The sequence below is a fragment of the Nasonia vitripennis genome, chromosome 4 (assembly GCF_009193385.2).
Source record: "Nasonia vitripennis strain AsymCx chromosome 4, Nvit_psr_1.1, whole genome shotgun sequence".
Classification (NCBI taxonomy): Eukaryota; Metazoa; Arthropoda; class Insecta; order Hymenoptera; family Pteromalidae; genus Nasonia; species Nasonia vitripennis.
This window is the reverse complement of record NC_045760.1, coordinates 19,463,699-19,480,964: the sequence shown is the minus strand read 5'-3', so window position 1 is coordinate 19,480,964 and position 17,266 is coordinate 19,463,699. Positions and strand designations below refer to the sequence as shown.

Sequence of the window (17,266 nt, the reverse complement as noted above, 5' to 3'; positions counted from 1 at the left end):
CTTCTCCGCGTGCGCGCGGTCCGATCGGCTGGCGAGATCGCGCGGGCCGCGGCTGCATCAGAAAGCCGCACATACGCACCTATTATTCCGGCCCCTTCTCATCCGTCTCTCTCTCTCTCTCTCTCTTTCTGATTTAAATTTTACACTCGGCGCGCCCGCCGCGGATTCGTTTTACGAGGCCTCGCGGTCCGGTAGCGTTTCTTAAATTATACCAGCCCGTAATCTGATCGCTTGTTTCTTCTTTACCTTTTTTACGCCATCGGCAGCAGCGCCGATTTTCTTTATCGCCGCGCCGCGCGTTATATTTTTAATTAGCGCCGCAGAGAGAGACTCCTACAGCGCGTTTAAATCCGGAGTTACGTATCTGCGGCGGGAGGGGGGACGGCTATGAGTGAAAAAACAGAGCGTGTTTACGTGTGATCGGTACGTTTGTCATTTCTTTTATTATCATTAAATATTCTGTCCTACTTGCTAAGCGTTGTTTACATTTATACAAAAATGGAAATCCCCCGCGACTTGGCGTCGCGACTATGTACAATATATGAAGAATTCTCGAGCGATAGTATATAATGGCGTGTACCGCGGATACATCAACACACACACACACACACACACACACACACACACACACACACACACACACACACAAACACACACACGCACGCACACACACAGAGGCGTCGTGGAGGATCGGATGCGACGTAGAATGAACGTATTTACAGGCGTATATTCGCGTAGTATGTACAGAGTAAGAGAGATAGGCTCGATGCAGTCTTATTCCTCGGGCGTCCTGAGTCTGGGCTGTTGCTGCTGCGCAGCCGCGGCCGCGCTGGCCATACTGTGTGGTGAGGCTGCCGCGAGGCTAGGGTGCCCCAGCATGCCCACGGAGTAGAGGCCTGCCGAGGCGGCCAGGAGGCCCGGGTGCGAGCCGTAGAGGGCCGTGTGGTGCTGCCGCACTGCGCTCATCCGCAGCTTCTCGATCTCGGCCTCCTGCAGCCGTTTCGCCTTGGCCCGTCGGTTTTGGAACCAGATTTTCACCTGTCGACGGAAAGTTTTCTCCTTAGTTTCGAACTACGACTTATGTATCATGGTGGAGAAGAAAGGCGGGACGAGTCGCAGCACGACAATTACCTGCGTCTCCGTGAGGTGAAGCGAGGATGAGAACTCGGCGCGCTCGGCGACGCTGAGGTACTGCCTCTCCCGGAACTTCTTCTCGAGCGCGAGCAGCTGTTGCGTCGTGAAGGGCGTCCTGGGCTTTCTGTTGGGCTTGTGCTTCCTGAGGTTGCACTTGATTTTGGCGGGCTCTCCGTTTTCTGCAAAGAAGAAGGGCGAAAAGTCCGCAGGTTAGTAAAAACGTCCACATCCGCTCTGCGGCGCGCGCAGCTGCCGCGGTTAATGTAAACAGGGCCGACCGCAAGTGCAATTTTCCGGCGGCCGAGCGCGCGCAACCACAAATTCCCCCGAGTGCAGCTGAGTGCGCGAGATAGGCAGTATACGTATAGCTGTCCCGAAGAGTGTGCTCGAAATACGAGAACTGATAATGACTCTGTTGTGTGAGGCCGACTTGTAGTCTCCCATCCCCGCGAGGCCATACATTACAACGATCAACCGAGCGCCGGCTGTTTATATACTTTAAGGCGCGAGTGCGGCTGTTTACTAGCCGCCTGACACGGCGACACGTGTTCCCGTCGTCGCGCGGATCCATCCCATTTTAATTCCCGAAATAAAACTCTCGGCTCTCGTTCCTCGCCGTGAATTACCCAAAGTGCCCGGACGGCGCTTTCTTAATAGATACGAGCGCAGCGAGCGCTGCATCTCCCACCGAAATAACTCAGTCATAAAAGCGGCGCTGAAAGCCGAGTATTAGAGCAGCGGCGAATTTAGGCCGAGCGAGACTCGACGAGATTTGTCTCGAGACAATTGACAGATTTGTAGCCGAAGAGAGCGGGAGAGGGAGGAATCCACCTCTCTCTCTCTCTCTCTCTCTCTCTCTCTCTCTCTCTCTCTCTCTCTCTCTGAATTTCAAATTCGACTCGTACGCGTCCTTTGTATCGGCACTGCTGCTGCTGCGCTGCGGTTAAGGGTCCAATTAGTCTCGGCTTTCGGAATCTCTCCCGACCGGCCTCCTTTTCGGCCGCGCGGCGGACGGATTTTAATCCGACTTCGATCGGGAATGCATTCGAAATAATTAGCTGATTTCACCGAGATAACCGCGCCGCTTCCACGAAGGACCGCAGATGATCGCGCCTACAGCAGCAGCAGCAGCTTTGTCGTTGCGTAATGGCCGGCGTATGGCTTATCTTTCCCGAATCGAGGAGAGAGAGAGAGAGAGAGAGAGAGAGAGAGAGAGAGAGAGAGAAAGAGAGGTGACTCGCTGACGATGCGCTCTTATTTTTCGCTCATATACCACCAGCCTAATATTATTAAACGAGAGGGTGCGCGCGCTCGAGGATAAATCTCGCCGCTCTCGTAAATATCCGTACAGCGTCTTCCACCCCTCGCGGAATAATAAAGACGGAGGAGCCGCGGTAAAGTCTCGAGTATGAGAGGGAGGGCTTACCCCCTCGAGTGGCGCAATGCCTATTCACGTGCCCGCTTCGTTCCGTACGACCGAACGATCTCGAGCCGACGGACGCCTGCGCGGCGACGGACTATCGCGGTCCGACGGCAGAGAATTATCTGCGCTGCGAAAACCAGAGGAGGGCTTACATAACGCGCTCGACGATTGCGCAGCAGGCTTACGCGTTCGCGGCGATAACTTTTTCTCTGATCAATTTGTTATTCCGAGTCGGCGCGCTCTACCGCGAGACGCAAATGAAAAACAGCCGACCACATCCCGAGTCCCGAGTCGCGCGCAAAAAGTCCGCGAGCGAGCATAGGTATATAGTAAGATACGCACCATTGAGCGGGGCATGATGAGCGAAGTGCGACGGGAAGAAGCTGGCCTGAGCGGCGGCGGCGGCGGCCGCGACGTTCGGGTGTCCGGTGCTCCAGAGGGCCGGGTGCATGGGAATGCCGGAGAGGTTGCCCAGGCTAGAGAAGCCGCCGACATAGGCGGGCGTCGGCCTGACGGGCGCGGGCGTGCAGGAGCTGCCTTCGGAGTCCCTGATGTCCTCGACGTCCACGAGGCTGCCCACGTCGTCGTCGGCCTCCGAGCACCTCGAGGTGGCTTCCTCCTGGGACGAGCTCGTCGGCGACTTGGGATAGTGCAGCTGGTGCAGGCTCTGCGGCTGGCCGGGCGACAGCGAGTAGCGCTGGTGGCGCAACGACTGCACCGAGAGGTCCGTCGGACTGAGGCTCGAGGTGCGCTGCAGCTCCTGGCTGTAGTGCTGGAGCAGGTGTCCGGCCGGCTGGTGCGTCGGCGACGCGCTCGGGGAGCAGGGCTTGACGCCACTGGTCGCGTTGTTGTTGTTGTTGTTCTTGTTGTTGTTGTTGTTGTTGCCGCCGCCGCTGTCCTTCTTGTCGTCGGCGAGGAGGGCCGCGACGGAGAAGCTGAGCCTCTGCGCCGGCGGCCGGAGTGTCTGGTGCGCGGCGGAGGCCGACCTCATGATCGGCAGGTCGGACGCCGATCGCGGACTGCTCGAGGCCGGTGTCACAGGTGACGTCATCCTTAGAACAGTCATTATTACAGCTGCCTCGCGGTGCGACTCGCGCTGACACCGAGCTCCTCTTCCGCAGCTGGCCTTGCCTCCTGGCGATGCGCAACCGTGTGGCGGTGTGTTTGAGCAGCAGTCGCGTTCACTGCACACTCATGTCGCGCACTTATTGTTAGAAAACGGGTCCAGCGTTGAGTGTCCTCTGCTGCGTGGGAGTGAGCGAGCGAGACTGACGGAGAGAGAAGAGAGAGAGAGAGAGAGAGAGAGAGAGCCGTGCGTGTGTCGTACGGACAGACGGCTGCGCGTGTCTTGCCAGTTCGAGCTCCTCGGGTAGACTGACCGAGAGAGCGAGCGCTCGCTGGTAGCTCCAGTGCGTCCGCCGTGGAGCGGAAGGGAGGGGGTGGACGTCTGGGTGAGCGCGAGCCCGGCAGTCAGGGCGGCGCCGACGAGCGCTCGGTAGGCGGAGTCTTCCGCGGGGACGTCCCGGGAATTTTTTCGAGTCTGCTCAGCGCCGCGGTGGGAGAGACGGCGGGGAAGGGGGAGCGCGCGGGAGAAGGGCTTCCCGAGCGAATGCAAATCGCGAGCGCTAATGCTGCGTCGACGGGGTGGGGGGTAGGTACGTACAGCGATTTAATCGCGCCGCGCGCTTGCTTACCTACGCCGTAGACGACGGTAATGAGCGTAATTGACCAATTAGGCGCATCAGCTCGCGAGAGCGCTGCTTTCTCGCTCTCGGCTAAAAATGGAAAAGTCGCCCCTCGAGAAAAAGCGATCCGCGACTCGCGAGGCGTTTAATTTAAACAATCCGATGGGAGAGCTGGAGGAGCGATGCATCGAGGTCCGAGCGAATAATTGCCCTGTGAGAGCGTAGAAAGAGAAAGCGCAACAGTGGCACGCATTGGTCGGATGGGCCGGTCCAATTTGGATGGTTACCAAGGCAAACGATTCGTTAAATAGATAGGACGCGAGCCAGCAGCCCGCGCGAGAGAGCGGCCACTCGTAGAGGCCAACGTAATGAGGACCACCCGACAGTCCCATAAGATTTGCTATATTTGTAAGCAGAGCTACCTCGTCGTCGCTTTTCACAACTCATATAACTGCGACTATCTGCAGCCGGTACTGCACTACCGTTATCGCTTTTTGTTCTCCTCTGCACGCGAGGGCTAATTATTGCGCGAGACTCCTTTCGTCGACGCAATTTCTGCAGCTCTATAAAATCCATCAGCGTGCAGCTGTATCGGAATAACTAAAACTGCAGCCCCGTATTTGTTTAGCGCGAGAGCCTGCGCGCGACATTGTCCGTTGTTCAGCTGGCACTTTACACAAGTAAGATCATTACTCAGCGTGCGCCGGTTGTTGACTTTTCTCGCTGCCAACATACGCCGCAATTAGCTCCTATTTTACGTTCCCCGGGCTGCGCGCACTCGGCTGCGCGCATACATTACCTCGCTGATCAAATATGCAAGCATTGTGTGTCAACCGCGAGCTTTTAACAATAATGCACTTCGCGCGGCTATGCATGCGCGCGTGCTGGCATGTCTCTTTTCCTTCGTGGACACTTCAGCAACCATGCGGTCGCCCATCGTCGTCGTCAATACCAGAACAGACGCGTCGTAATTGTACCGTAACGACGATGCGAAAAATGCAAATCGATTTATCGGCCGTCGTCGAGGCATCCACTTTCGCGCGACTTCTTGCGCATTCGATCCAGCTGCCGAGAGAGAAATCGTTTCTTAATCGTCCGCGCAGCTCTCCCGCCGATGCGCTCTTTGGAGCGCGGATAATGAAAAGCGCGCGCGAAGAGTTGAATTAGCCCTAAAATTGCAATCATGGTGGTCCCCCTGCTGTCTCTCTCTCTCTCTCTCTCTCTCTCTCTCTCTCTCTCTCTCTCTCGTCTATTTTTTGCGCTCGTGCTCGCATGGGCTCTCGGCTCGCGCCACCGAATTAGATCTTCTATTCTCAGCGAACTTTACCGAAGCGCTCGCGCGAGCGTGAGAGACGGGGAAGGGAGGGGTAGAGCGTTTACCACCGAGACGCCGTGAAAAAATTCCTCTGTATTTAAATTTCCTCCAGTCACGCGCACTTGACCTTTTGTCGGAGAGGCTTAAGGAATTTCGCCGGTTGATTCGACCGAGTTGACTGTATATAGGTACGCGTGCACTGTCCTTCCGCTTCTGCGCGCGACTATTTTAACGCTTCTGCCGACCTGATCGATCGCTGGACGCGCGGAATTTTCCGAGGTTTATTTTTACGCCGTCAAGGAATTCAAAATAATACCGATGCGTAAAATAAACTCGAATTTGTTTGGAATACAATTCTTAATTTGTTCGCCGAGTGATAAATTTCAATCCTAAACGCCCCTTAATGTGTTTTCGCTCTTAATTTCCTCAATCAACGCCTTATCGCAGTAAAGTAAACAAAATCGCCGGCTGTTAACTCGATTCGCTCTCCAAAGTCAACAGATCTTAGAGGCTTATAATAAATCCGCAGCGTATGCAAAACTCGGAATTTCTATAGCCTGGCAAAAATAGAGTCGACTTTGAATTTAAAAATCGATCGTTAAAACCGCGTAGATATAATGCAAAAGCTGTATTTTAGCGTTGTTATAAAAGCTTGCCATAATTTAGTTTAGCAGGCGGTCTAATTTTCCCAATCGACGTGCGGCCTGACGCAGAGCATTGGCGGCAGCAGACGGCAATTGATACGCCAAAGTGCGCGCGCGGCCAAAGTGAAATTTAATTAAACACGGCAAAATTATTCGCCGCAGAGAGCTCGATTGCGCCTCGCCTTTATACGGATATATAGCTATATAGGCAGGAGCATCGGCAACAAAAAGCATCCCCCGCGCAGGAAATGGATAGAGCGTACAAAGGGATGCGCGCGAGCCGTGCCAGCACTCGTCTCGCGCGCGCAGATTGCGATCTTCATTTTCATCCCCCGATACATGTATAACGCACGAGCACGCACACACGGAGGGCCGACGCTCTTCCAATTATTTTCTCCAATTAAAACGCAGCGATTACTCCCATCAGATCCGTGCACATATAGCTGTACGCGCGTACTTTTTGTACTTTTCATCTTTGCCCGTTGAATATGAATTCGCTCGTCGCGCGGATTAAATGTATGTGCGTTTAAACTATTTTCCTTCCGATATACGCGTACTTTATATGTAACGGGATAACTCGACGCGATTACTCCGGCATCTCGTTTTTGCCTGTCAATTAGAGGCAGGCGTATATGCAGTGTATAGGTATATCCATATTGACGGCGCTATTAAAAAATAACACAGCCATCAAGGCTGCGCGCAGGCGCACGCAACGACATTCGTGTCGCCTTTCGCAAATAAACCCTCCCGTCTCGTCGCATCTCTCCGCGTTCTCTCCTGCGCACTCTATTTTCTCATTTCCTCCTCTGAATTTCATATTTGTTCGGCTGCTTTCCCTTTACATGCGCGCGCGACTCTCTCCCTCTCTCTCTCTCTCTCTCTCTCTCTCTCTCTAGATATTCAATTATTGGGCGGATGCCTGGCAAAAAGCCGGGAAACGAAGTCGTCGTCGTCGTTGTCAGGTGCAGTATAGCGCGAGTGCAGCACGTATGCATACGTATACGGGGGGAGCAACATGCAAATAGCTTTTGTGTATACGCGCGCGCGCGTGTGTATGCGAGTCCCGGAGGAATCCGAAACAAACGAGCTGAATCGCCGCTTTACGAGAAGCGCACGCCAATGCGCCGCCGCCTCTGCGAGCGAGAGAGACATCTTATTTCTGCAGCAGCAGCAGCAGCGCGCCAGTCGTCGGAGATCTTATCGAGCCCCGATATATATGCATACGCGAACGCGCTCTCTCTCTCTCTCTCTCTCTCTCTCTCTCTCTCTCTCTCTATATATATATATATATACCTTCATTAAATTTAATCTACTGGGAGCTGCGCTGCTGCTGCTTCTCCGGCTTCTCTGCCTTTCTTCCTATTCTTCAAAGTCACTCGGAATAAAAGCGGCGATTCAACCGTATTATGCTAAGCATTCTATTTTTCGCGAATGTATCGCCGCCGCTGCTTATACATTATTTATATGCGTATACGCAAACACACAGCGCCAGCAGCAGCAGCAGTGCGAGTATCACTCGCGAGAGCTACAATTTACGCTCTGCGCTTGAATTTCGCCTCTTAAATCACTCGAGAACTACTGCTGCTGCTGCGGCTTGTTATGCGGCTGATACTCGTAGAGACGCAGAGACTTTAGAGCCCTAATGTATCTAATTAGTTGCGCGCGCCCGGATTCGTTTGTGCATACGTGTGTTATATTATGTGTGCACCGCGGGCTCCTTATTGCTTTATTAGTGTTTCTGCTAATGCGGTCCGCGCTCGATCGTTCAATCGAGCTGTGATTTTTGCGCCGTCGCCATGCTGTTGTGGTGTACAGGCTGTAGTTTCCATACGAGACTTAAAATTTCAGCGACAGCGACAACTCTCCTCGATGAGCACTGAAAACACAAACACGTCCCCCGCGCCTAATCCCAAGATTTATAGGCTTGTAATCAGCCCACCAACTCGGCACTCGGTGGGAGGACTCTTTACGCGCCCAAGTATCGACGAGGGTCGGGAAATATTCTTCGATAAACGGCCGCCGAAACGGAGCGAGACGCTCGCGCTGCACTCTCAACACATCAGCGCGTTTAAGTAGTCCGCAGTCTCTCGCATAGCAGTGGGAATCAGTGCGACGCTCCTCAGTCGACACCTCGACACGTGCAGGCCATGCGTCGCTAGTTAGCTGGCCCGGCGGCGAGGCGTCTACGGTTCCCTCGATGCGTAACGCGCCGGCGGCTAAGGCTTTTTCAACGCGCTTATACATATATCCACTTCCCTTTCGAGCGCGTATTATGTTATGTCTACACGTGCAGCACCGCCGCGCCGAGGAAGAGGTGGGCGGCGCTGCCCTAGAGACACGGCGCTTCTAATGCGCGCCCTTTTCGCCACCAGTAACTCTTTTGCCCGCTTACGCGGCTATTAATCGCTTCCGGCGCGGAATCATTTCCCACGTACGCGGCTCTTACGGAGTCGATGCCTTGATGAATGTGAGGCTGTGTCGTTCACTGCCAGGAATAGCCGCGGCTTTTTACCGGTGAAATCGAGCGAGATGTCGCGCGCTAATTATTCGTGCGCGAGGCGTGATGAATCGTCGATGAACCATTATAGAGCCGAGTTTCTCCGTATACACCCTCGAGATCGATGATGCAAGCGGCAGCCGCAGCTTTTCCACAATCATCAATCAAGCCAAAGCGGATCTCGACTTCCGAGTTTTTCCGCCGCCAAAGTGACCATTAACGAGCCTCGACGACACGAAAAAAAGGATGTCACAATATGAGCTGACGCACTCGACGAGCGGCGCCACAGAGTAACATGCTCAGCTCGGGTGTCGCCGCCAACGCAACACTTCCTATCGCGGGCGTGGTTTTGTGTGATTTTTTTTCGGCTGCTCGGCTTCGAAGCCAGATTTATCGGCTGTTTGGATCGGCGAGCGACGAATTGCGCCTGTGTGTTGGGCGCAGGAACCGCAGATTGATGCGCGCGAGTTTGGGGAAAAAATGTAGAGCGGCTTCGGGGAAAGTTCAAACATCGCGCTTTCTTCGGAAGGGAGCGAGGTTTTCCGAAACTGGAGCAGTCCGCCCACTGCGGAGGTGTCAAGAGAGCTTGGATTACAGACGTCGTGAATCGGCTCGTTTGCATGTGTCCTTGGCACCGCTTTTCCAAACCAATGACGGATGCGTCGTAGTTCTGGCTAAAGTGTTTGTGCGGCCGCGGGACAAATTTCGCGCGCATACTTTGTTTCTCGCGCAAAGTTCCCGGTATACATCGTAAAACAGCCGAGCGCGCGGCAGAGACGGCGAGATGCATATGAATTCATGGAGCTGCGTGCTATAGGGCATAAAAAGAAATTCCGAAACACGTGTTTTTTCGCGCGCGCGCGTGTCTATGACGCTTCCCGTCGTAAAAAGAAGTTCAAACCCGCGTCAAGCAGACGCTCATTTTCATCTTTATACGCGCGCGTTTCATAAATTTCAGAGATCGAGCTCTCGGTATGTATGTGTGTATTTTCGTAAAACGTCCAAGAGCGACGTCTCTCGCGCTAATTGCGCCCTTGAATGGCTTTTTTCCCGTAATGAGCGATTACGAGCGCAGAGTTCGAGAGCGGCCGATTTCGAGGAAGAGCGTTTGTTCTAAGAGGACTCTGCCGGATCCTTCCGCGAACCTCGAAACATTAAGATTCCTCGCGCGGCGAAAGTATTCGGCGCGCTGTATAAGCCCCTAATGGAGCTTTTCACTACACACGTATAACGCGCGGCGAGCTATATCCGAGCTCTCGCGCGGGCGCCGCTTAAAAAAAGGACGACGAAGATGTCTTTTAACAAACCAGACTCATTAGGAGTGTACTGCTCGCTTTTTACGACGCGGGACATTTGTAAGCAATACAGACTTCCAAAAACAAACTCGCGCGCGCGCCAGGCTTCAGCGTTTCCAGAGCGAGTAGACTGCTTTTCGACTCGTCGTTTTTTCTTTCGCGAGAGGCTTGCACTGCACCCCCTCTCGTATTCTTGCGCGCGCGCGCGTGGTTCTACACGAGTAGGCATTCGGAGAGGAGCGCGTCTTTCGAATTCCGTTGTCGATTGATGATGCGTGGTTTGTGAAAAAGTCGGAGGAAACCGTTTTTTCCCTTCCGGAAACTGGTGTTTTTGGGACAAATATTGATGGTTTAAAATTTGTGTGGCAAACGTGTGCGATGTTTTAAAAAAAATTTTTTAAAGCAGCGTTTATCCACCATCTCCCGAAACTACTTAATTTTCGCGAAGGAAAACGTGGAGAGAGCATCTCTCTACAAGCCTACATTACACGAGAGGGGTTGAGCCTACCAATTAAGAGGTATGCGCACGCCTCCTTAGGCATTTTGCCCCTTGGATTTTTGTCCTCCTCCTCGAATCGTCTCTCTCTCTCTCTCTCTCTCTCTCTCTCTCTCTCTCTCTCTCTCTCTCTCTCTCTCTCTCTCGTCGTTTTTCACGAGCGCCACGAGCTAAACGGGTGAAGCAGCAGCAGCAGCATCCTTCGCGTCTATTAGCGGAGAAAGCGAGAGTCGCTCTCGTCGCTGCAGCTCGCGTGCGCCAGACACGACGGAATGAATTGATATCCCCAAGTCGCTCCGGTGGTCCCCGTTTCACGCTCTTCCGCTTGCGAATGAGCCGATTGTCGCACGCGAGTCTGGCTCAATTAAACGCATCGAGAGAGCCTCCTGCACTTCGCCTCGTATACGCGGCGGACAGCGACGAAATAGTTGGCTCGCTACGCGTCGACTAGTGAGAATTGCTCTCTGCAACGTGCAAAGTTTTATGCGCAGTAGCAAACTTTTGCGTTAGCAAACGGCGGAAATAACGAAATTTCCTGCGAGCGCAAAAGTCGAAAATGTATATTTAAAGCGGAGCGCGGGTACAGCACACATGGGGTCTTAGCGTCAAATGGGTTCGTCGTTCGAGTTGACTCTCTCTCTCTCTCTCTCTCTCTCTCTCTCTCTCTCTCTCTCTCTCTCTCTCTCGCTCTCTCTCTCTCTGCTCGAAAGTAGCCTGTGTAAATCGGCCGAAATTTACGATCGTAAAGAGACCGCTTTTGCGGGGGCGGCCACGCAGCGCTCGTTAACTATCGTCCGATTCCATAATGAATCACGGTAATCCGAGACTTATTAGCCGGCCCGCGGCGATACATTAATCTCTTTATTGGCTTGCTCGCTATGCCGCCGCCGTACAGCACTGACAGGCCGGATGTCTGGCCATTTCCATTTTGCCCGGGCGAGAGAGCCGCCCCCCGGCGAAGAGACTCCGCCGCGCGCGCAAATAGTCGCGACACGATGACTCGGGAGTCGAATAACGCACTCTGATTCTGAATTACACACGACGAACGGATTAGCCTCGAGGCGGGTATGATGGATTCACATCGACGCGATTATCTGCGTACGCACTCACAGGCCCGTACTGTATTTAATTAGAGCGCGATTCAGGCCGGGCGACGTTGACAAAATATTAGCGACATATCTCACTCCCTCTCTCCCTCTTTCTCTCTGCTGCACGCTCGTGCATCATTTTTGCAATAGATCTTCCCTCGCGCACATGCACGTTATTTCGTGCGTGAACGAGAAAGCCAACGACTGGTGCATGCGCGGCACTACGAGAATCCCGCTCTCTGCAGCGCACAAGAAGAAAAAGACAGCGGCGACGGCGGCGGAGACGAGCGCGTCACATACACACAAGGCGAAAAGGCAAAAATAAGCAAAGCAGAGGAAAAAGAAGAGGAAGACGATCCGTGAAGCGAGCGAGCGGGAGAGAGAGAGAGAGAGAGAGAGAGAGAGCCACCTAGTCAATTAAGAAGACAGCCAGCTCTATTAGGGGGATGCAGTCGAGCACGCTATACTCTCTCAGACGCGGCAGCAGCCGTGAAACATCGACCGCGTAACACCAAACATACGAGGCATCCCGAAATGACGTATGAGTCTTCGCGCTCGCGCTCTATTTTAGGCCGGCTTTTATAGAGGCCCGTCGCGAGAGAGACGCGACTGTACTTCGTATTTTACATGTTCGCATGTGCTCTCGATATTTAGCCTTCCCATAGTGCTCCGGAGCGAGAGAGAGAGAGAGAGAGAGAGAGAGAGAGAGAGAGAGAGAGTTTGCATGCATGAGTTGCGAGCGACGCGCGCTCGTCTTCGATTTATGCTCTTGCGCCGCTGCAGCGCGAAATTGTGGGCTTCTTACTCTCTAAATTTCCAAGAGTGATTTTTCACTCTAAAAAGAAGTGATCAGTAAGATCACTCAAGTCTGAGTCATAACATGATCCGAATCACTCTTATAGAGTGATTTTCTATCACTCTAGCTATAGAGTCATAAAAATGACTCAAAGTAATCGAGTGATAATATTTTCCTGCTCTGAATCACTCGATGCTGGAGGGATGTCGCACGGAGAATAATGCAAATTTAGAAAGTATAAATTGACATCTAATAATCAGATGTTTAGTTACATTCTGCAAGTATTGCTGATTTTATTGATTAATTATTGTTCAATTATTATTAACTTTAGTTAATATATAAAGTAGTTGATATATTCGATCCGAAAGTCTGGGTACACATAAGTCCTGTTTGGATGAGTGGTTAGTGTACTCGACTGTCAAGCTTGGAGGTCCAGGTTCAAATCCCGTCACCGTCAAAAATTTTAATTTCCTTAATTCTCTATACTTACTAAATCATACATTAGGTAATAATAATATAAATAAATGAATTAATATTAATACGAACAATAAATTAAATAACGAGTTAAAATTTAATGAATCTAAAATATAATAGTAAAAAAAATTAAATTTTTGAAAATTCATATTTTCGAAAAGTTACTCGCAGCGTGATGATATAAACATACATTTTTAATTATTTTTAGGTTAGGTTTGCAATATTAGTAGAAATATCATGTCACTCATAGATTTGAGTGACATGAATCACTCTTGAAGAAAGTTACTTTTCACTCTATTCCGACTGGCTCTGTTTTTTGTTCCCAAAAGAGATGATATTTGACTCTATTAGAGTGATTTTTCACTCTTGTACATTTAGAAAGTAGCTCCCCGCATACGCGTGCTGGAGTCTGATAATCTTGTTGGATGGGTCTAGCGAAAATTCTGCTCGCATCGGTGTAACGTTACGGAGTTTAGAATTCTTTCGAAATAGCCCGAATTGTTTGCATCTCGCATCGGGGCAGCAGCACTTTATTTCGATAGTTATGACGTAGGGTCTTATAAAAAATTAAAACGCCGTATTTATTGGCTTTTAAAAGCGAGCTACAGCGAAAGGGGTTCGCCCGATCGTACGTCTTCGAAAATCAGCCTCCGAACATAAATTTCCCACTCGCGCCGGCAGCAGCTCTTTTTTTCATCTCTCTCTTTTTTGTCGCCTATTTCTACGCCGTGGCTCCACTTCGGAGCGTTTAGCTTTCTCGAGCGCGCGCCCGCGGCGTTATAAATTACATATCATTCTCCGACGAGGCGTCGCGTAGAGTGACACCGGAATTTTCTTTTTCGTACGCGGGTTCTATTCTCGACGCTGGTTCATCATACGCGACGTTGAGATCGCGGATTCATTATTTACGGGAATCGCTCCGTTTTCAATTGCAGCTTCTGCGCTTTTTTTAAGGAAAAAGCCTTCGTAAATTTCGAGGCTGATTTATGGTGCGCCGCCGCGCGCTCCCGTCTTCAAAGAGCGACTCCTCTCGCGCGTTATGAAAAAGAAGCGCACTCGAGATTTCTTATTAATTTACTGCTAATATAAAGTCGAGTGCGATCGTCGTATACAGTTGCGGCTTGTAAATTCTTTCGGGTAAGAATGGAATAAAGGCGACGCCTCTCGTGCTGTAGGGAAAAGTTGGAACGGATTCAAGGAAGAGGAACTTTGTGCCCTGGTCGCGTGGATTTGCGGGCTGTTTATATGAGCGGAGAGAGAGAGAAAGAGAGAGCGAGAGAGAGAGAGAGAGAGAGAGAGAGAGAGGGGGGAAAAATGAAGCTTCGAGGAAGCCGAATAACTCGAGAGAGCGCCAGCGGGTCGTTTCTCTCCTCTCCGAATCATTATCCTTGAAAAATGCCTGTGTCTCTTCTGTTTGAGGCCCCTCGCCTATGCTCCTCTACTTCTATTACCGGCTTCTTACGGGTCAGGTACGCGCGCGGCGCAGCGCGGACTTTACGACTTTGCCACTCTCGCTCGTCGTTTTACGACGGCTCTTGGTGTAAGTTACCTGCCGCACTCGAGTCTCGTCGCGCTGCGCGTTTTTCCCGCTGAGCATTTGTCAGGCGTCTATATAGGAGAAAAATCGACGATATCCTATAGCTCTCTCTCTCTCTCTCTCTCTCTCTCTCTCTCTCTCTCTCTCTCTCTCTCTCTCTCTCACTCTCAGCGATGAATGAGCGGAGGAATGAATGGCGCGCTCGCAAAAGTCGGGAGGTCCATCCTCACGCCCTTGGACAATGGGCACCTCTCGCTCGGTTCATTTTCGAGGGCTCGCGCGCGACACATTGTGTCCGCGCCCGATGAGCGCGCTTTTCCTCACCCGGGGAAAATAGCCGCTCTCTGCGAAGCACTGCCCGCATAATTGCGATTTAAGGGGCGAGCGCCGGATTCATGCAGCTGCCGCTGCTGCTGCTGCTGCACACAAGACCGCAACCGACAATGCGGCAGCCACTCGAGACAGACAATTGGCCAATTTTAACATTGTCCCCGAGCTGCTGAGACAGGATCGATAGTCTTAGGCGGTGCATAATGCAAGCACTCGAGATGCCTCTTGACTTTCACGACACGACAATTATTCTTCATCATGAATTTTCGGAATAGCTGAACTTTTCAGCTCTGGAATTCGCAACATTTTAGAAAGCATTAGCTTTGTTCCGTGTAGCGCTTGACGTATGCGCGTCTGTCGTTTTATAGTTTTCCCCGAACGAGCACTCGAAATTCATTAGGATTATACGAGTCAAGCACTACCGTTTTTTTTCGACGAGTGAAAAAGGCGTCTCTGACAAATTCAAAAGAAATTGAGCGCGAAGATCCCGTGGCCAGATTATCCGGAAAAGTCGTACAGGGGAACGAATCGCGCGCGCGCGCACGCGCGTATTTGTTTTTAACGAGTCTCCGAACTCAATGGCGAAAAAAAAGTAGAAAAACTCTGCCCTGCCCATAATGCGGCCAAGAATCACGGGGCCCCAGCGCTGACAAAGCGAGTAAATCGAAAAATTTGAAAAACTCGAGTGCATTACGGGGAACCAGGCGTGAGGCTTTTCCTTCTTCTGGGGATCACTTTCCTCGCCATTCTGTCTGTGGAAGAGCAAGAATAATGGGAAGGTGACTGCTATACGCTGCGACTAGAGACTATAGACTCTTGAGGAGAGCTTTGGCTAGTTTCGAACGAGCGAGCGAGAGAGAGAGAGAGAGAGAGAGAGAGAGAGAGAGAGAGAGGCCCTTCGATTGTAAGTGAAAAAGGGACCACCGTGAGCATTGTCCTCGCTCTCTTCTCTTCCTCTGACAATTCCGCTCAGCGAGCGAGCGCGCCATTCGAAGCCGTTTAAATCCTTGTACGAGGCTCGCTTCCCGAGAGTAGAGGGAGAGAGCATCTCTAATAGAAAGAATGAACCTCTCGAGTGGGATGCGGTCAGGGTGTCGCTATCCGTTTTCGAGTGGCACCAATTGTCAGGCACCTCAAAAGAGTGAAATTGAGTCCGGACTCCTACTCTCTTCTCTTCTCCTTCAGCTTCCTTTATCCCCGGCGAGAATCCCCGTGTTGTTTTCTCGGCTTTTGACTTTTTCCACGCACCAACGCGGGCCGTGGCAGCTGATCCACTCACTCGCGCGCGCGCCTTAATGGGATATAGACCGGCTATCGATCTTCCGCCGCACTATGGCTATTCATGCGGTTTCTCATCGAAATTACCGGATGGAACACCCCGATGGATTTTTGGCCACCTTATGCAGTGTGAGACCGGGAAATCCTGGGAGTTTATCGTTATTTACGGCGAGTGTGTGTTGTGAAGGGAAATCTGCTCGAGAGACACTCGCTGCGTGTTTTCCTACTTTTTTCCGGAAAGATGCTGGGGGGTACACGCGCGCATAATGCCAACAGAGGACAATTTGGACTGGGGGATGAAATGTCTGTTTGCGCAGCGGGAATATATTTGATTTCAATTAAGTAGACCTACGTGTACACACACTGCTTTGAGACTGCGTGAAAAAAGATGTAGGCTTTGTGTCCGCACGGCAGACTCGTTCCCGAGTACTCGTGGCTCGCGGATCGCGGGATTTTCGTGGACGCTTCTTCGAAAGCAGTTCCATTTTTCGTAACTCGAGACAAAAAAAAGCTCGAATATTTTGACAAGTATTCTGCACAGCTGAGACTATTCTCCTCTGATTTACGCGCGCGACCAACGTATATTTTTACACGAATAATTCAGAATTAATCCAGTGCAGCGCGTACAGTCCATAATTCTTCCCTTGTACGGCATAGAGTCAAAGGACTCGGAGCGCTCGTGGCGGCATTGTCACCCCCCGTTCTCGTCCCGTGTGGCATAAAGGGCCGCCGAGTATATTTTAGTATAATTCGAAAGCGATTTGAAAAAAATTTGTTTCCGTTTCCTTTGTCGCCGAAAACTTTCGAAAGCCTCTCTCTCTCTTTCTCTCTCTCTCTCTCTCTCTCTCTTGGATACGACGCTCAAACGCCGCCGCCCGCATTGATTCCCTCGCTCTCTCTAGTGTATCATAAAGTGCCGCCACTCGCGCGCGCGCACGAAAAAGTGGGAATTTATGCTCCTAATGAATGGGGCGGAGCGAGTCAAATTACGAAAGGAGAGTGAGAGAAAGAGAGAGAGAGAGAGAGAGAGAGAGAGAGAGAGAGCAATGGATACACATTACACCTGGCGTCCCCACCTGAAAATGATGTAGTGTTTTGTAATGGGAGCGCTAGCGCGCGACAACACCTGGACGTGTTTTCTATCGTCGTGCCGACGAAGACGCGCGCGCGCTCTCCAGCTTCATTGTCACTGCGCACTGCAGTTGAATCTGGGTGTACGAGCAGTGCTCATAAAGACTCTTAAATGACTCGAAAATACGCCGTTGCCTTCGGCA

The 17,266-nt window shown here is 51.7% G+C and overlaps 1 protein-coding gene across 1 annotated transcript; it reads right to left on the bottom strand.

The window, feature by feature from the left end:
- Window positions 1–409: 409 nt before the first annotated feature.
- On the bottom strand, window positions 410–3,953 carry LOC100116547 (muscle segmentation homeobox). Its single transcript, XM_001600963.5, has 3 exons — window positions 2,900–3,953; window positions 1,132–1,313; window positions 410–1,038 (listed from the first exon to the last, which is right to left on the bottom strand). Exons 1-3 carry the CDS (start codon window positions 3,621–3,623, stop codon window positions 775–777), a joined length of 1,170 nt encoding a protein of 389 aa, XP_001601013.2. The 5' UTR covers window positions 3,624–3,953; the 3' UTR covers window positions 410–774.
- Window positions 3,954–17,266: the final 13,313 nt, after the last annotated feature.